Genomic DNA, 20,653 nt, shown 5'->3' on the forward strand with positions numbered 1-20,653 from the left:
TTCTTGGGGAATTCTGATGGTAATACCATTGACTGCCAAGGTTATGGTTATGTGTCACCTCTTGGAGATAGGCAATATCTATCACTTTCGGCATGAATGTTATTTGCTACTTATCAGCCCAAGCCAAATTGTTAAATTTGGGCATGGAATGCTTCAGTATGTGAGCAGTCTGGTTGATGCTGAATGTTGCACAATCATCAGTGAATATTCCATTCTGACCTTAAAGTGGATAGAAGCTCATTGATAAGCAGCTAAAGATGGTTTGGCCTAGAATGCTACCTTGAGAAATTCTGATGTGGAGGTGCTGGTGTTGAACTGAGGTGGACAAAGTTAAAAATCACACAACACCAGGTCATAGTCCTACATATTTATTTAGAAGTACTAGCTTTCCGAGCGCTGCTCCTTCAGGTAACTGGTGGGGCAGGACCGTGAGATACAGAATTTACAGAAGATCAGTGTCATGCAGTTAAAATGATATACTGAACAATATATTGTTTTAATTGCATGAGACTTAATAGCAATCTAGGTTTGTTCATTATATCGTTTTAATTGCATGACACTTTGAGTTTGCTATAAATTCTGTGTCTTATGATCCTGCCCCACCTGATGAAGGAGCAGAGTTCTGAAAGCTAGTACTTCCAAAAAAACCTGTTGGACTATGACCTGGTGTTTGTTTGATTTTTAATTTTGAGAAGTTCTGACGGTGATGTTTTGAGAATGAATGACCTCTAACAAATATGATTCCCCTCAGTGGACGCTCTTCTCCCTGATTTCCATTAACTTCATTTTAGCTAGGGCTTCTTGACGCCCTAATCAGTCAAATGCTATACACTATCAAAGACAACCATGATAATCTTACCTCTGGACCTTTTGTAATTCTGAATTTCTCTGTCATCTGATGAACTTTGCTATTGTTATGGTTGCTCAGGGTCTATCTATATTTCTTTGCAAATTCCTTCTCCCGTCCATGTAATTTGTAGTAAAGTATCAAATTTTAATAAAACACTCCAATATTGGTACTGCATGTAGTGGTTCTGTCAGTTCTGAAACGCTCCTGATGTAACTAGTCCTTTTGGTTGTGGCATGTCCTCGTTCCGTGGTCTATCTCTTAGGCATCTGTTGATACAGGAAGAGGAACACCTATACAAGGTATTCGCCAAAAACGGATACCCGTGCAACTTTATCAACAGATGCCTAAGAGATAGACCACGGAACGAGGACATGCCACAACCAAAAGGACTAGCCACAGTACCTTACATCAGGAGCGTTTCAGAACTGACAGCCAGACTACTGCGACCCTTAGGACTCATAACGGCACACAAACCAACAGCCACGCTCAGACAACAACTCACTAGAACAAAGGAGCCAATACCCAACATGAGCAAAACTAATGTAGTTTATAAAATACCATGCAAGGACTGCACAAAACACTATATAGGACAAACAGGAAGACCGCTAACAATCCGCATACATGAACACCAACTAGCCACGAAACGACACGACCAGCTATCCCTAGTAGCCACACACTCAGACAACAAGCAACATGAATTCGACTAGGAAAACACTACTATCATAGGACAAGCCAGACAGAGAACAGCCAGGGAATTCCTAGAGGCATGGCATTCATCCACAAACTCCATCAACAAACACATCGACCTGGACCCAATATACCAACCACTACAGCGGACAGCTGAAACTGACACCCGGAAGCGACAAGGACAAATCACTATAAATACTGGAAGAAACATCAAAGAAGCGCTTCGCAGGAGGCTCCACAGCACTGATGATGTCTCCTAGCCAGGGGACGAAACGTTTGCAACTAAAACTTCCAGCTCGGCGAACAGAACCACTACAACAAGCACCCGAGCTACAAATCTTCGCACAAACTTTGAATAGGTACTACATTTGCGTCATTTGCAATGTATTTTCTAAATGATTAGGAGATATTTTGTGCATTTGGTTCATGAGAACTAATCTGAATTTTCTTAATCTGCCGAAATTAGGAATGCTTTTGATTCTTGCTATTTGAATGTAACATTGAATCTGACAGCTGAATATTCTGCAAGTTCACAAATTTAATTTCAAATTGACATGAAAGATTTTATATGTGCAAAGTTGAAAATAAAACTAAAACATTAATACTAAAATAAGTTCCAGATGTGTTCCAATTACTATCAGTGTATATATACTTTTGTGCAGCTACTTTGTTCATTTTGATCTTGTGCTTTTATTTATGCACCTTATCAGGTTTGCATTAGTCACAAAGCAAAAGAAAACAAATCCACATGTAGCTGAGTGCAAGATGTTCTTTCTGCTTGACAACTATGACAGAAATGAGATAACAAGCGTCCAGAGACAGTGTATTCCTGTTAGGATGAAAGGAAAGGCTGGTAGGTATAGGGAATGCTGGATGACTAAAGAAATTGAGGGTTTGGTTAAGAAAAAGAAGGAAGCATATTTCAGGTATAGACAAGATAGATCGAATAAATCTTCAGAAGAGTATTAAGGCAGTAAAAGTATACTTAAGAGGGGAATCAGGAGGGCAAAAAGGGGACATGAGATATCTTTAGCAAATAGAGTTAAGGAGAATTCAACTGGTTTTTACAAATACATTTAAGGGCTAAAGGAGAGAATAAGGCCCCTTAAAATTCAGCAAGGCGGTCTTTATGTGGAGTTGCTGGAGATGGGGAAGATACTAAACGAGTATTTTGCATCAGTGTTTACCATGGAAAAGGGTGTGGAAGATATACAATGTAGGGAAATAGATGGTGATGTCTTGAAAAATGTTCGTATTACAGAGGAGGAAGTGCTGGATGTCTTGAAATGTATAAAAGTGGATAAATCTCCAGGGCCTGATCAGGTGTACCCTAGACCTCTGTGGGAAGCTAGGGAAGTGATTGCTGGACCCCTTGCTGAGATATTTGTATAATTGATCGTCACAGGTGAGGTGCCGAAGACCAGAGGTTGGCTAACATGGTACCACTATTTTAAAAAGCTGGAGAACTATAGACCAGTGAGCCTGACAGTGATGGACAGGTTGTTGGAGGGAATCCTGCGGGACAAGGTGTACATGTATTTGGAAAGGCAAGGACTGATTAGGGGTAGTCAAATGGCTTTGTGAGTGGGAAATCATGTCTTTCAAACTTGATTGAGTTTTTTAAAGAAGTAACAAAGAGGGTTGTTGAGGGCAGAGCGGTGGACGTGATCTATATGGACTTCAGTAAGGCATTCGACAAGGTTCCCCATGGGAAACTGTTAGATCACATGGAATACAGGGAGAACTTGCCATTTGGATACAGAACTGGTTCAAAGGTAGAAGACAGATGGTGGTGGTGGAAGGTGATATTTCAGACTGGAGGCCTGTGACCTGTGGAGTGTGCCACAAGGATTGGTGCTATGTCCACTGCTTTTCGTCATTTATATAAATGATTTGGATGTGAGCCTAAGAGGTATCGTTAGTAAGTTTGCAGATGACACCAAAATTGGAGGTGTAGTGGACAGTGAAGAAGGTTACCTCTGATTACAACAGGATCTTGACCAGATGGGCCAATTGGCTGAGGAGTGGCAGATGGAGCTTAATTTAGATGAATGTGAGGTGCTGCATTTTGGGAAAGCAAATCTTAGCAGGACTTATACACTTAATGGTAAGGTCCTAGGGGGTGTTGCTAAACAAAGAGACCTTGGAGTGCAGGTTCATAGCTCCTTGAAAGTGGAGTCGCAGGTAGTTAGGATAGTGAAGGTGGCGTTTGGTATGTTTTCCATTATTGGTCAGAGTATTGAGTACAGGAGTTGGTTGGGAGGTCATGTTGTGGTAGTACAGGACATTGGTTACACCACTTTTGGAATATTATGTGCAATTCTGGTCTCCTTCCTATCGGAAGGATGTTGTGAAACTTGAAAGGGTTCAGAAAAGATTTACAAGGATGTTGCCAGGTTTGGAGGATTTGAGCTATAGGGAGAGGTTGAATAGGCTGGGGCTTTTTTTCCACGGAGAGTTGGAGGCTGATGACTGACCTTATAGAGGTTTATAAAATCTTGAGCGGCATGGATAGGGTAAATAGACAAAATCTTTTCTCTGGGGTAGGGGCGTCCAGAGCCAGAGGGCATAGGTTTAGGGTGAAAGGGGAAAGATATAAAAGAGACCTATGGGGCAACTTTTCCACAGGGTGGTAAGTGTATGGAATGAGGTGCCAGAGGAAGTGGTGGAAGCTAGTATAATTGCAACATTTAAAAGGCATCTGGATGGGTATATGAATAGGAAGCGTTTGGAGGGATATGGGCCCAGTGGTGGCAAGTGGGACTAGATTGGGTTGGGATATGTGTTCAGCATGGATGAGTTGGACCGAAGGGTTTGTTTCCATGCTGTACATCTCTATGACTCTATAACTAATGCAGTATTTGAGACAATAGAAAATATACCTCGGAATCTATGCAGTGAATAGATGATTAAAAACAGTTTGTTCTCTATTAAATGTTAAAAGGTTAATTCTCTCGTGGTGAGGGAAACACTTTTGTGGAAACTTGGCTGAAAAGTAATTTTGGGGGACTTTAATATGCAGGTAGACTGGGGAAATGAGGTTGGTAGCAGATCTCGAGGCAAGGAATTCATGGAATGTCTATAGATGATGTTTTCGTTTTGGGCGGCTTGTGGTAGAGCCCACCAGAGAACCGGCATGATGTGTAATGAGGCAGAGTTGATTTGGGAGCTGTAAGTGAAGGAACCTTTCAGGGATAGTGACCATAATATAATAGAATTTACTCTGCGTTCTGGGAGTGTGAAGATGGAATTCCATGTAACAGTATTATAATTGAGTGAAGGTAGTCACAAAGATGTGGGAGGAGTTGGTCAAAATTGATCAGAAGAGAAGCCTATTACAGAAAATAGTGACGCAGCAATGGCAGGGGTTTCTAGGGTAATTTGGAAAACACAACAGAAATTCATCCCAAGGACGCAGAAACATATTAAGGGGAAGATGAGGCTACCGTGGATAACAAGGAAAGTTGGGAACAGCATAAAAGCAAAAGAAAAAGCTCAGTGTGGTAAAGATGAGTGGGAAACCTTTAAAAATGAGCTGAGGGTAACTCAAAAAGTAATAAGGGTGGACATGAATTATGAGAGTAAACTAGCTTGAAAGATAAAAGAAGATTGCAAGAGTTATTTTAAGCCTCTAAAAGGATGGAAAAAGGCACTGGAAAATTAGGTCAGAGAAGTAGAAATGGGGATGAAAGAAATAACAGAGGAACCGAATAGGTACTTTGCATCTGTTTTCACAGTGCAAGATCACCAGTAACATACCAGAACTTCGAGTGAGGGAGCAGTGGTGAGTGGAGTGGCCATCACTAAAAAAGGTGATGCTGCAGAAGCTTAAAGGTCTGAAAGTGGATAAGTCACCTGGATCAGATGGGCCCCATTGCATGGATTTCTGAAGGAGCTAGCTGAGGAGATTTTCAAGGCATTGGTGATCTTTCAGCAATTGTGGCGGGGAGGATCCCAGAGTGCTGGAAAGTGGCCAATATAATACCTCTGCTTAAGGCAGTTCCAGTGGGCAAATGCAATGTGGTACTCATTTCAAGAGGGCAAGCAAGAGCTGAAGTCAGAGTGCATTTGGAATATTGTGAGCAGTTTTGGGCCTCTTATCTAAGGAAAGATGAGTTTAGAGGTGGTGCAGAGGACGTTTACAAGAAAGGTCCCAGGATAAAGGACTGTCATGTTAGGTCTGGTTGAGGACTTTGGATCTGTTCTCGTTGGAGTTTAGAAGGATGAAGGAAGGTGTGATTGAAACTTTCCAGGTGTCTCCAGTATCCTGTTAGAGTGGTTGTGGGGAAGATGTTTCCATTAGTAGGATAGACTAGGTCCGAGGGCACGACCTCCGGGAGAAGGACGATTCTTTAGAGCTGAGATGAGAAGGAATTTCTTCAGCCAGGATGTGGTTAATCTGTCAAACTCAATGCCACAAAGGACAGCTCATTAAGGGTATTTAAGACAGATTCTTGATAAGATAGGAGATCAGGATTATGGGGAGAAAGCAAGAGAATGGAGTTGAAAAGTGTATCAGTCTTGATCAAATGATATGACACTTCAAAGGGTTGAATAGCCTAATTCTGCACCTATAGCCTATCTGGTGGTGATTTCAACAATCTTTTTAGACACATTCTATTCAATAAAATGCTTTTTTTTTCTGTCAATAGGAGAAGTCTGGTTTTCCTGTTTGCAATTTGAAGAGTTATTTTTCACAAACCCATAGAATAATAGTCTGAATGATGCCATTTGACCTGTTTTGCTTATGTCAGATCTGAGCAATTAATATCAAATTAATTTTCCTCCTCTCTACAGCCAGAAAATATTTTCTATTGGTGTAAATAACCAATTCATTTTTAAAGTTTTACCTTCATTGGCATAATTCTCATTGATCTTCTGTAATGTCACAAAAAAAACTCAATCATGTTAGTTAAATGCTATATTTCCCTTAAACACATGCTGTCATTTCTTAATAAATTCACATTTGTCCAGTGATTTTCACCTTTTGGAAAATGTTTTCCACCACTGAGGTTAAACTGACTGGTCTATAGTTATTGAGCCTATCCTCCATTTCTTGTCAATGCCTCTGCAATTATTAGTCTTTCTGTTATGTCTGTATCTCATTTACTCCTAGTGAATTGTCAATTTTAGATCTGAGATTTATACTGAAATGTAGGGAACATATTTTTCTATATGAAAATTTTTAATTTGGTTCTCTGGCTGATGGTGAAAAAATGCATAGACAATACAAGGCATCACTGGTCAGCTGAGCACAAATGTGACAAATGGCATTGAATTTGGGGACGTGGCTGCTGAGAAGTGTAGTGGAACAGAGGAATCTGTTTGCTTGTTAATAGATTCCTAAAGGTAGAAGAGAAAGAATGTAATGTAGAAGCCATAAAGGTCACTTGCCTTTTATTAGTTGAGGTAAGGCATACAAGAGCAGGGAGCTTGTGCTGGAAGAGTGTAAAAATGTGGAAAAAGGGACTGTGTATAGGTTTTCTCATCACCAGTATGTACCTACAGTTGAGGTTATACGTAACCAGGTTATGATTGGAAAATATCATGTAAACTACTTTGATTGAATAATGCAGTCATGTGTACTAATCTGAAATGTAGACTGTGAATGGTGTTGGACAGGGATATGGATGAGTAAGTGTTTAGCAATTTAATTGAAAGTTGATTGGAACCTTGTTATCAGTGGAAATAGTATAATGAAGTTTGAGTTGTACACCTGCACATGCATGGATAATTTTTAAGCAAAGAAATCTGAGTCTTGTCTGGTTTAAAGAAAGAATTGTTACAACAGGGGTTAAACCCTCCTTAATTTAAAACCAGCAACACAAATTATTTATCCCGTCCGGAATCTGCTAAAATCAGGTGGCCAAGAACTATTTAAAGTAAAAAATTAACAACTTTATTTCTTAAAGTATAACAGAATAATTAACTAACCACTATTTACAATTTCTTTCTCTAACCTATCTGTTACCTTCCCTTCTATAATACTAGTCTGATAAAACTCCCAATTAAAATTTATAAAACAACACTTCTTACCTCAAACCCAGGCAGCTATAGGTTCTTGTTTTTGGATCTTCCTGTGTCGTCTTTTCTCTTCGTTAGGAATATCTACGTTACAGATTACTGATAGAAAAGGAATTTTTGAGTTTTATTTTCGAGCAATCTTATATGCTAGGATGTGGCAGATCTCCTCTCATCTGCTCAATTTTCCCGTCTTATACTCCAGAGCATCGGATTGTGTCATTTGCTTTTAAGATTGTCAATATACTCAATTCAAACTTGATTAGAGTTTTATGTTTGGGTATAATTTAAACTGGCCAAATTTGAATTTGTTGTTTTCTCCAAGCAAAGAACTAATTGAGTGGTTTGACCCAGTGTTACATTGTTACTATTTTTGAATACACTTGGTGAGTCCGGTAGTTCTTCTGCTTTTAACTCTCTTAAAGGTATACCCACATCTTCATAACAGAATAAAGAGTTACCTTTTTGACAAAAAAGACTAATTAAACAACAGCTAGAATATTGTGTGGAACTCTGATCGCTGTGTCGCAGGAGAGAGTACAGAAGTAATTTCATAAATTAGAAGAAGGCACTGAAGAAGGCCATTCTGATCATTGTATACGCGGCAACTCTCCAAGATTAATTCAGCTAGCCCTGTTCCAAACCTGTTTCTCTGTGACCATGCAACATTGTTTTATCGATACATTGTTCTGTAATTCCCTTTGGAAATCCTCAAAGAACCTAGAAGCATGATATTTTTAGTGCATTATGGATCCTAAGAACTTTTTAAGCAGAAGGCTTTCTCATCTAATCTTTGATTCTTTTGCCAAGCACCTTACATTAATGTTTGGTTCTCAATCCCTTTGGCATTAAAGTTATTTCCTGTCTAGCTACTTTATTTAGATCATTGTCCAGTAGGATTACAGTGATCACTAAATTATAATCAACAGCTTAACTATTGGCTAAATAATATGCAGTATGGACATAAAACAGATTGGCTGTGATTTTATCAAATGGCACAGCAGCCTTGAAGGGTCATTGGCTCCTAATTCACATGTTTGCACATACAAATGTTGACATGAATCATGTAACAATCTGCCAGAGCAAAAATGGAACTGGGGTGCATCTCTAAAGGTGATCAGTAGTCCACAGCACTGTCATAGAATAATTACACAGCATCCATTCTTAAGGTAGAACAACTCAAATACTTCATGCTTGCATTTGTTTCAATAGGGCACACTTTATTGCATGCCTTAATTGACTCAGGCTATTGTTTTATAAATCAGAACAGAAAAAGGAAGAAAAACTCAGGAGGTCAGGCAACACAACATGAGAGAGGCCTAGTGAGATTAAATAACAAATTATTTCATGATGCAGCAACCCAAAAGTGTTAATATATATTAGTTGTTCCCAACCACTAATCTTTCAATAAAATGGCATGCTTCAATGAGACAATTCCACAGCACACCAGGATCACTTGTAAAAACTATCACATCATGGTGAAAAAGCTTATCTAAGATTACAAAGGGATCTTGATCAATTCAGCCAAGGGGCTGAGGAGTGGCAGATGTAGTTTAATTTAGATAAGTGCAAGGTGTTGCATTTTCATAAGATGAACAAGGATAGGATTTACACAGTTTAGGTAGGGCCCTGGGGAGTGTTTTTGAACAGACACTTTCTGGATTCCGATCCATTGTTTTTAGAAAGTTGGTAGAAATCACAGAGAGACAGGGTAGTAAAGAAGGCATTTGGCATTCTTGCCTTCATTGAACAGACCACTGAGTACAGGAGTTGGGATGTCATATGGTTGTACAGGACATCGGCGAGGCCACTTTCGGACTGCTGTATATAGTTCTGGTCTCTCTGCGACAGGAAGGATGTTATTAAATTGGAGAAACCACCCCGTGGCTCAACACTTTAACTCCCCCTCCCACTCCACCAAGGACATGCAGGCCCTTGGACTCCTCCATTGCCAGACCATAACAACACGACGGTTGGAGGAAGAGCGCCTCATCTTCCGCCTGGGAACCCTCCAACCACAAGGGATGAACTCCGATTTCTCCAGTTACCTCTTTCCCCTCCCCCCATCTTGACTCAGTCGAATCCCTCGAACTCAGCACCGCCTTCCTAACCTGCAATCATCTTCCTGACCTCTCCGCCCCCACCCCACTCCGGCCTATCGCCCTCACCTTGACCTCCTTCCACCTATCACATCTCCATCGTCCCTCCTCTCTACCTTTTATCTTAGCCTGCTGGACACACTTTCCTCATTCCTGATGACGGGCTTATGCCCGAAACGTCGAATTTCCTGTTCCTTGGATGCTGCCTGACCTGCGCTTTTCCAGCAACACATTTTCAGCTCTGATCTTCAGCATCTGCAGACCTCACTTTCTCCTTATAGAAAAGCTTTCCAAAGTTGCTCTGAGAAAGGATCACTGGATTCTCTTCATAGACGCTACCATACCCGTTGAGCTTTTCTAGCAATTTCTGTTTTTGTTTATAAGCATGTTACTAGGAGTGGAGAGTTTTGAGTTATAAGGAGAGGCTGGATAGAATGGAGCCTAGGAGGTTGATGGGTGACCCTTTATAGAGGTTTTAAAATCATGAAGTTATAGATAAGGTGAATAGCAAAGATCTTTTCCCTAGGGTGGGTGAGTTCACAATGGATAGCATATTTTTAAGGTGAGAGTAGGAAGATTTAAAAGATTTAAACTTTTACACACAGGGTGGTTTGAATATGGAGTGAACTGCCAGAAGAAGTGGTAGATGTAGGTACAGTCACAACATTACATGGATCGCAAAGGTTTAGTGGCATATGGGCCAAATGCAGGCAAGTGGGAGGAGTTTAGTTTGGGGAAACCTAGTCAGCATGGATAAGTTGGATTGAAGGGTCTGCTTTCGTGCTGTATGACACTATCTCAATTTTGACCTTTGGCTACTTTTCAGAATTTAAAGACTGATTCTTCTCTTTTAATTTGATTACTTTTCAACAGTTTTGAGCTGGAATTTTGGTTGACTAGAATCCACTGATGTACATAGTAAAGCTCCAAAGATATGTCCAAATGAAGTGAATTGTGACATATAAGGATAAAGAAAATAAAGATCAACCCAGCAAAGCAAAGAGAAAGAAGCAAAAGCACAGAGCAAGATTAAGGCACATGTTATGATTTCAAGTTTTTGAACTCCGTTGAGTCCAGCAGACTGTCAAGTGCTGAACTGAAGATTTGGTGCTGCTCAGATCTGGCAGCATCTGTGGAGAGAAAAGCCAAGTTAGCATTTCGAGTCCATTGAGTTCTGATGAAGACTCATACAGTTTTTATGTGGTGTTGTTGCTTAAATGTATTTTGGATGATAACATTGCAGAGCACCTTGTTTATAACCAATACCTTCAGGTTCCAGTTATGAGTCATTTCAATTTTTCATCTTACTTCCATTGAGAATTTTTTGTCCATGAGCTGCTGTAGTGTTCCCATGACGTTCAGTATAAGCTGAAGAAACAGCACCTTAGCTTGAGGAAAAATTTGATACTTTGTCTTTTGGACCATTAGGTTCAGGATTGTAGTAGTGAGTGACATACAACAATCCAGAGTAAGTAGGATCAATTGGCAGAGATCTGACTTTTGTGGGTCAAGGGAGTAGTACTCTTCCTCTTCACAGGTCAATTTCTTGCCTATCTTTATGACATTGGTAAATTTAGTGTACATTCTTTGGTCCAATCATTCATACAAATCATAAAGTGTTGAAGCTCCAGCACAGACTTCTGGAGATCAGAAGAGTCAGAAGTGACTAAATTAAGCAGATAAGATCCTGGGGACACTTGACCAGGCAGTAGATGCAGAATCTTTAAGTATTCTTAATGCAGAGGTAGATAATCCTCGATTACCAAGAAAATGAAAGATTAGTAGAAAGTAGAATTGAGGTTAAAATCACATCAGCCATGATCTGGAGCAGGCGCAAAGAGCTGAATGGCCCACTGTTGTTTATTCATAGTTAGTTTATCTTGACTGTGCTGAAAAATCCACAATTTTAATGGTTGACATGAAGATCATCCTAAAAACACTCGTCAGCTGGAGAGATGAGCTGATTTTTTTTCTTCTATTGAAAGAAAGAGCCCTGTACAAAACTCTTCTGAAGTCCATCTTAGCACTGAATTGATTGCAAAATTTCTGTGACAATATTTGTGAAAAATGTGATTGTACAATGTCAGGTTAAAATTAATAAGAACATTTCTAGTAAACTAAAATCACTGAAATACATGCGGGGCACATTGGACCTTGATGAATCAAGAGGTACACCAAGACCAGTCCAAGAAAAATGCTGAGAGCAATGGTAATTTTTATGCATGTCACCTTTGACCTTATAAAGGCTTTCAAAACTCAACTGGCAGAAATTAATCACCATTCTCTCGCTGCTCCATAATTTCATGTAAGTTGGGATCCTCACCATTGATCCACCACACAGTCATAGAGTCCGACAGCATGGAGACAGGCTCTTTGGCTCAAACTGGTCCATGCTGACCAAAATGTCCATCCATGCTAACACCATTTCCCTGCACTTGGCCCATATCCTTCCAACCCTTTCCTATCCATATATTTATCCAACTGCCTTTTAAATGTTGTTAATGTACCCCCTCAACCACTTCTGCTGGCAGCTCATTCCATATACACATCATCCTCTCTGTAAGAACAAAAAATGCCCCTCAGGTTCCCTTTTATTGTTCCCCTCTAACCTTAAACTGATGCCCTCTAGTCCTCAGTTCCCCAACCCTGGGTAAAATTTAGATTAGATTACTTACAGTGTGGAAACAGGCCCTTCGGCCCAACAAGTCCACACCGACCCGACGAAGCGCAACCCACCCATACCCCTACATATACCCCTTACCTAACACTACGGGCAATTTAGCATGGCCAATTCACCTGACCCGCACATCTTTGGACTGTGGGAGGAAACCGGAGCACCCGGAGGAAACCCACGCAGACACGGGGAGAATGTGCAAACTCCACACAGTCAGTCACCTGAGGCGGGAAATGAACCCGGGTCACAGGCGCTGTAAGGCAGCAGCGCTAACCACTGTGCCACCGTGCATTCATCCTATCCATGCCCCACATGATCTTATATGCCTCTATAAGGTCTCCCTCAGTCTCCTACACTCTAAAGAAAAACATCCTAGCTTGTCCAATCTCTCCTTATAACTCAGACCCTAAATTCCAGGCAACATCCTTGTAAATTTCTTCTGCACTCATTTCAGTTTAATAACATCCTTCCTACAATAAGTTGACCAAAACTGAGCACAACACTGCAAGTGCACCCTCACCAACATCCTGTATAAATGCCCAACTTCTGTACTCAGTGCCCTGATTGATGAAGGCCAGTGTGCCAAAAGCCTCTTTCAGTGCCCTGTCTCTCTGTGACTCCATTTTCACAGAACCATGAGCCTGAACTCCAAGATCTCTCTGTTCCACTAGATTCCTTAAGGCCCAACCATTCACTATGAAACTTTTACCTTGATTTGACTTTCCAAAATGCAAGACCTCACATTTATCTATATTAAACTCCATTTGACATTTCTGAGCCCACTTCTGAAAACATTCCTCACTGTCCATGATATTGCCTATTTTAGTGACATCAACAATCTTACTAATCATGCCTTTTACATTCTCATCCAAATCATTGACGTAGATACTAAACAGTAATGCACCAAGCACAAACACCTTGAGGCGCTCTAATAGTCTCAGGTCTCCAGTCCATCAAGCATCCTTCCACTATTACCCTCTGCCTCCTCCCATCAAGCCAATTTTGTATCCAGTTTTCCAGCTTACCCTGGATTCCATGTGAACTAAACTCCCAGAGCCGCCTACCACGTGGAACCTAATGAAAGGCCTTGCTGAAGTCCATGTAGAGTACGTCTATAGCCCTTCCCTTGTCAACCTTCCTGGTCACTTCATCAAAGAACTGTAACAACTTTGTGAGGTGTGACATCCCTGTCGCAAAACCAAATGACTATTCCTAATCAAACCCTGTCTTTCCAAATGCATGCATATCTTGTCTCGAATCTTCTCAGGTAGCATCTATACCACTGAAGTAGGCTGATATTTCTTCAATGTATCCACCAAAATAAGTTGTTACAATTGGCAGATTTTGATGAACACATCTTTTAATGCTCCTCAACTTAAAATTGGGATGACAATAGTTTATAAATTCCCCAAGGGCCCTGCCAGATAGAGCCATCATCAGTGCAATTCTAATTTTGGAGCAAATAAGACTATTACTGAGTAGATGATGGAAATTTGGCGGCAATGAATCTATAAATTGTAAAAGATATTCAGTACATTGCAGAATGTTTATTATCATTTTACTACAATTGTCAGATGTAACACTGAAGAAAACAATGAATGTCTTAACTAAAGGTGCTATGCTGGTTTGGGACAAACTGAGGTTTGCAGACTCAATAGTTAAAGTATTGAGCCACGTCAATTTATCAATCAATGAAGCAAATAATATTCAGCATGTTACATTACACTGTCAATGAAGCTTAATTATGTGACTGTCATGTTGAAGCTTTGCATCCAAATTCTTGCCATTGTTCATTATGATAACTCATTATTGTTTAAAAAATTTTTTTTTAAATCCCCTTTCTAACCAAACTGCTGTATGACTGGAAAAGTTGTAGCCTTTAAGAGGGGCACTGAGGGATTTGAACACAAGTATGAGAATTTAAAAATCGAGTTGTCATCAGATTAAAAGTCACTGTAGGTCAGAAAATGGTGTAACATAAATAGGATTTAGCACATGTTCAAGGCAGAATGTTGACTTGACAAATCTGGAGGTGTCAAAGGCACTAACGAGGGTTTTTACTTGCAGATGAGTGAGGCAGGGGCATTGATGGGCAGCATATGGATGGAGAATAGACAGTCTGGTTGATGTGCCTTCTGTGAGCAATGAGTTACAGATGCAAAATAAAAGTAGTTCAGAAGCTAGAAATGTAAAATAATAACTGAAAATGCTGTAAATATGCAAAGTCAGGCAGCAGCTCTGGACAGACATCAGAATGATTCTGATGAAAGGTGATATTTATTGAAATTGTTAATTCTATTGAAAAAGAAATACAACATAGAAACAGGTCATTTCACCAATGCCAATGTTGCTTTTCACTCATTGATAATGAGTCCAAAACCAGTCTTTAACTCTTATTAGCTTTTATTATCATAGGAATTTCTTTAGTGCATTTTACCTTGTAAGACAATAAGATTTGTGTTGTTATAATTATATTTTTAATGTTCCCAATGTTTTTATTTCGCATCTCCTTTTATTTCTCTTATTGACTTGTTTCCTAATTTGATATACTCATTTGGATATATCACTATTGGATCTTAAGCATGAAAGTCAATAAGTTAAAAACTGAAAGAACTGTGAATGCTGTTTTAAAAAAAACTTTTAAAAAATTGCTGGAAAAGCTCAGTAGTTCTGTGGCTTTCAGTTTCAGTGACTTGAACTCTGATTTCTCGCCAAAGCTGCCAGATCTGCTGAGCTTTTCCAACAAGTTCTATTTTTATTTGTGAAAGCCAATAGGTTATTGTACTTGAGTCCCTCTTTACCCCCACGAGATTCACATGTTTAATTTGCTGTGAGGATTGTTGGTTGGCATTGTGGCTTGTTTTAGTTTTCATCAACTGGGAGTACACAGGTTGTAATCGTGTTCTCAGGACCTGAAACATTAATTCTGATTTCTCTCCACAGATACTGCCAGACCTGCTGAGCTTTTCCATCAAGTTCTGTTTTTGTTGGTGATGCTTCTCCTAATTTCACAGATAACCTGGTGATCTCCAAATTCAGAGTACAGTTTAAATGTAGCACTGAAATTTCCTCACTCATTTTGTTTACTAGATAGGCTTGCTATGTCAAAGTGAAGCTTTGTAAAATTTACTGGTGTTGGACTCCAGCCTGAATCCAGTTAAAATAGACTGATCTAAATATTTTGAAACTGTACAATTTTAAATGAAACTGTTAAACAATTTTTGCTTTTTTTCTTTTATCCATCCCTCTGACAGCTAGTTGGTGGAGAATTTGACTTGGAAATTAACTTCATCATTCAGGATGAGGAGAGCATAGCATGTATGATAGAACTCCTTGAACACTGTGATGTCACCTGCCAGGCTGAGATTTGGAGTATGTTCACAGCCATTCTGCGTAAGAGTGTACGCAACCTTCAAGCAAGCACAGAGGTTGGCCTCATTGAACAAGTGCTATTAAAAATGAGCAAAGTGGATGACATGATAGCAGGTAATCATTACTTAAGTCACGCTGATAATATTAAATCTGCTAAAATGTAGGGCTCAATTTGATATCTCCAAGTGGATGGGTTTGAATGGGTTAAAATTGGGCCCAGAGATTGAATCACTTGATCCATTTTATGATGTCACATATACTGTTTGCCTTTTTATGTTTAATCAGAAGATGTTGCAATGAAAAATAAATTGGCAGGACAAAAGTCAGTGATTTTTGCTGGAGATATTTTTGTGTTTTAAAGCTTTGTGGTATAATCTCTGTCCTTTATAATCTTTCTTTCCTCTACTTTTGCTTTTCACTCGCATCCATCTGCAGTTCATCTTTCTAAAAGCCTCTTTTCTGGTTAATTTCTCTCTCCTTATTTTTTCACTCCATGAATTGGTTTTCACTCATTTAGTAATTTTTTTTGGTTTTTCATTGAATACCTCATTTGCCTTCTCTGTAAAATCTTCATTGCCCTGTATGATTTTGGCAGGAAGAATAAAAAGACAATGTATTATGTAAATGGACAATGACTGCAGAATGCCAAGATTTATAGGGATTTATTTACTCTGGTGCATCAGTCCCAAAAAGTTAGTATGCAGATACAGCATATAATCGAGAAGGCTAATGGAATACTCTCCTTTATTCCAAGAGAAATTGCACATCCAAGTAAAGATGCTACATTTCAGTCATACAAAGCATTGTTGAGATTTCATCATGAATGCTGTATGCATTGTTAGGGAAGGAAGTAAATGCCTTGGATGTGGAATCTGAGCAGGTTTACCAGATTAGTACCTAGAATGACAAGCAGGAGGCTGGAAGAGCACAGCAAGCCAGGCAGCATCGAGAAGTGGAGAAGTCGATGTTTTGGGTGTAAGAGGAGCTGCAGGTAGAGTGGGTTTGAAAAGGCAGGGTGGGTGAAGTGGGGATAGGTGAAGACAGGCAGAGGGTACGACCTGGTTAGTTAATAGGAGGAATGAATCCGGAGGTGGCTGGGAGAGGGAGGTGCTGCGAAGGTAGTCGGGGGAAGGGAGGTTATTTAAAATTAGAGGCCTCAATGTTGAGCCCTCTGGACTGTAGGCTGCCCAGGTGGAAGATTAGGTGGTGTTCTTCAAATTTGTGGTTTGGTTCATTGTGGCAATGGAGGAGGCCAAGGATGGTTATATCGGAAAGGGAGTGGGAAGGGGAATTAAAATGGGTGGTTACCGTGCAGTCAGGTCGGCCACTGTGGGTCTGGCTGAAATGCTCGGTGAAGCATTCCCCAAGCTTACGTTTGGTCTTCCCAATGTAGAAAAGACCACATCGGGAGAACTTGATGCAGTAAACTAGGTAGGTAGAGAGGTAGGTGAACCTCTGTCTCACCTGGAAGGACTGTTTGGGGCTCTGGATGGAGATGAGGGGGATGATGTACTGGCAGGTTTTGCATGTTTTACAGGGAAGATACCTGGAGGTTCAGGGGGCTTGGGAAGAGTGGTGCATACCAAGGACTGCCAAAGGGAACTGTCCATTTGGGAGATGGGGAAGGGGAAGATGTTTTGGTGGTTGGATCTAGTTGGTGTTGGTGGAAGTATTTTAAGGATGTCTTGGATGTGGTGCCTGGCTGGGTAGGAGGTGAGGACAAGGGGGACTCTGTCTTTATTGCATGGGGAGAGGGGTTTAGAGCAGTGGAATGGGGAATGGAGGTGCTGCAATGGAGGGCTGTCTGGATGACCGAGGAGGGAAATGCACATTGTTCAAAATAGGTGGGCATCTGGGATACTTAGGAGTGGAGTGTCTCCTTGTCCGAGCAGATGCCGCAGAGGAATTGGGAAAATGAGGTGGAGTTCTTGCAGGACACTGGGTGGGAGGTGGTATAGTCCAGTTGAGAGAATCTATGGGTTTGTCATAAACATCCTTCTGGAGACTGTTGCTAGAGATGGAAATGGATAGCGCAGCAGGTCAGGCAGCATCCAAGGACCAGGAGAATCGATGTTTCGGGCATGAGCTCTTCTTGAGGACCTGCTGCATTTTTCCAGCAGCACATTTTCAGCTCTGATCTCCAGCATCTGCAGTCCTCACTTTCTCCATGAAAATGGATAGGTCAGGAAAGGGATGGGATGGAGGAGGGGGAGGGTATCCAAGATGGACCAAGTGAATTTGAGGACAGGGTAGAAGTAGTGGGTGAAGTCTATGAACAGCTCTAATTCAGCCAGAGTGCATGACACTGCACTGATGCAGTTATCGATGTAACAGCCCAAGAATTGTGAAACAAGTACCTGTGTCGGCACTGAAGAGGGACTGTTTGACATAGCTGACAAAGATTTTCCTGATCCTTAGATGCTGCCTGACCTGCTGTGTTTTCCAGCACCACTCTGATCTAAAAAACTAATAGCTGACCAAGAGGCAATAGCCTCTTTGCGGGGGCCCATTTGTGTGCCCATGGCCCACTCTGGATTTGGAGGAAATGGGAGGAGCTAAAGGAAAAGTTAAGGGTGAGGGTCAGTTTGGTGAGGCGGAGGGCATTGATGGAGGGGGACTGGATAGATCTGATGGAGAGGAAGAAGCTGAGGGTGTGGAGGCCATTCTTGTAGGGTATGGACGTTTGTAATGACTGAACATCCATAGCGAAGGTAAAGTACTGGGGGCCAGGAACTGGAAGTTACTGAAGAGATGGAGCACATGGTTGATATTGTAGATGTAGGTGGGAAGTGCCTGAATGAAGAGGGAGAGGATGGAGTCGAGGTAGGATGAATTGAGTTCAGTGGGGCAGGACCATACTGAGACGATGGGCCTGCTGGGGTAGTTACGCTTGTGGATCTTGGGGAGCAGGTAGAACCATGCAGTGCGGGGTTGATGGACTGGGTTTGGATGCTGTGGAGGGGAGATCACTGGAGGCAATGAGGACGCTGACAGTGCGAGTGATTTTGGCATGATGGGTCGCGGTGGCGTTGTGGGCAATGGAGTGTAAGGATGTGGTGTCAAGAGAGTTGGCGGTCGATGTCTGTGACAGAGGCCAGCTTTCAAGACTATCACTGCCCCACCTTTGTTAGCAGGTTTGATGGTGAACTGGGGATTGGTGTAGAGACAGTGGAATGCTGCACGTTTGGAGGGGGTGAGGTTGGTGTGGGAGAGGGAGGTGGAAAAATATGAGGCGGCTAATGTCACGTTGGCAGTCAGCAATGAAGATGTCTAGGGTGGGTACAAGGCTGGCGGGGGCTGACCAAGTGGAGGGAGGAAGGTTGGAGTCAGGAGAAGGGGTCCTCAGAGAGGTTGAGTTTTTGTCAAAGAAGTAAAAAATGAGGTCTGCAGATGCTGGAGATCACAGCTGCAAATGTGTTGCTGGTCAAAGCACAGCAGGTTAGGCAGCATCTCAGGAATAGAGAATTCGACGTTTCGAGCATAAGCCCTTCATCAGGAATAAGAGAGAGAGAGCCAAGCCGGCTGAGATAAAAGGTAGGGAGGAGGGACTAGGGGGAGGGGCGATGGAGGTGGGATAGGTGGAAGGAGGTCAAGGTGAGGGTGATAGGCCGGAGTGGGGTGGGGGCGGAGAGGTCAGGAAGAGGATTGCAGGTTAGGAGGGCGGTGCTGAGTTGAGGGAACCGACTGAGACAAGGTGGGGGGAGGGGAAATGAGGAAGCTGGAGAAATCTGAATTCATACCTTGTGGTTGGAGGGTTCCCAGGCGGAAGATGAGGCGCTCCTCCTCCAGCCGTCGTGTAGTTGTGTTCTGCCGGTGGAGGAGTCCAAGGACCTGCATGTCCTCGGTGGAGTGGGAGGGGGAGTTAAAGTGTTGAGCCACGGGGTGATTGGGTTGGTTGGTTCGGGCGGCCCAGAGGTGTTCTCTGAAGCGTTCCGCAAGTAAGCGGCCTGTCTCACCAATATAGAGGAGGCCACATCGGGTGCAGCGGATGCAATAGATGATGTGTGTGGAGGTACAGGTGAACTTGTGGCGGATATGGAAGGATCCCTTGGGGCCTTGGAGGGAAGTGAGTGTGGAGGTGTGGGCGCAAGTTTTACATTTCCTGCGGTTGCAGGGGAAGGTGCCGGGGGTGGAGGTTGGGTTGGTGGGGGGTGTGGATCTGACAAGGGAGTCACGAAGGGAGTGGTCCTTGCGGAATGCTGATAGGGGAGGGGAGGGAAATATATCCTTGGTGGTGGGGTCCGTTTGGAGGTGGCGGAAATGGCGGCGGATAATACGTTGTATGCGCAGGTTGGTGGGGTGGTAGGTGAGAACCAGTGGGGTTCTGTCTTGGTGGCGGTTGGAGGAGCGGGGCTCAAGGGCGGAGGAGCGGGAAGTGGAGGAGATGCGGTGGAGGGCATCGTCGATCACGTCTGGGGGGAATCTGCGGTCCTTGAAGAAGGAGGCCATCTGGGTTGTGCGGTGTTGGAATTGGTCCTCCTGGGAGCAGATGCGGCGGAGACGAAGGAATTGGGAATATGGGATGGCGTTTTTACAGGGGGCAGGGTGGGAGGAGGTGTAGTCCAGGTAGCTGTGGGAGTCAGTCGGTTTATAATAGATGTCTGTGTTGAGTCGGTCGCCCGAGATAGAAATGGAAAGGTCTAGGAAGGGGAGGGAGGAGTCTGAGACAGTCCAGGTGAATTTCAGGTCGGGATGGAAGGTGTTAGTAAAGTTGATGAACTGTTCAACCTCCTCGTGGGAGCACGAGGCAGCGCCGATACAGTCATCGATGTAGCGGAGGAAAAGGTGGGGGGTGGTGCCAGTGTAGTTGCGGAAGATGGACTGTTCCACATATCCTACGAAGAGGCAGGCATAGCTGGGGCCCATGCGGGTGCCCATGGCAACTCCTTTAGTTTGGAGGAAGTGGGAGGATTGAAAAGAGAAGTTATTCAGGGTGAGGACCAGTTCAGT

General features: G+C 42.3%; 1 protein-coding gene across 1 annotated transcript in view; it reads left to right on the top strand.

The window, feature by feature from the left end:
- nbeaa (neurobeachin a) overlaps nucleotides 1-20,653 on the top strand; it is an 861,601-nt gene that overhangs the window by 64,906 nt on the left and 776,042 nt on the right. Inside the window, exon 2 of the mRNA XM_060826144.1 lies at nucleotides 15,586-15,817. Coding sequence (XP_060682127.1) covers nucleotides 15,586-15,817 — 232 coding nt within the window. The remainder of the gene's footprint in view (nucleotides 1-15,585; nucleotides 15,818-20,653) is intronic.

The sequence above is a fragment of the Hemiscyllium ocellatum genome, chromosome 6 (genome assembly GCF_020745735.1).
Source record: "Hemiscyllium ocellatum isolate sHemOce1 chromosome 6, sHemOce1.pat.X.cur, whole genome shotgun sequence".
In the NCBI taxonomy this organism is placed as follows: domain Eukaryota; kingdom Metazoa; phylum Chordata; class Chondrichthyes; order Orectolobiformes; family Hemiscylliidae; genus Hemiscyllium; species Hemiscyllium ocellatum.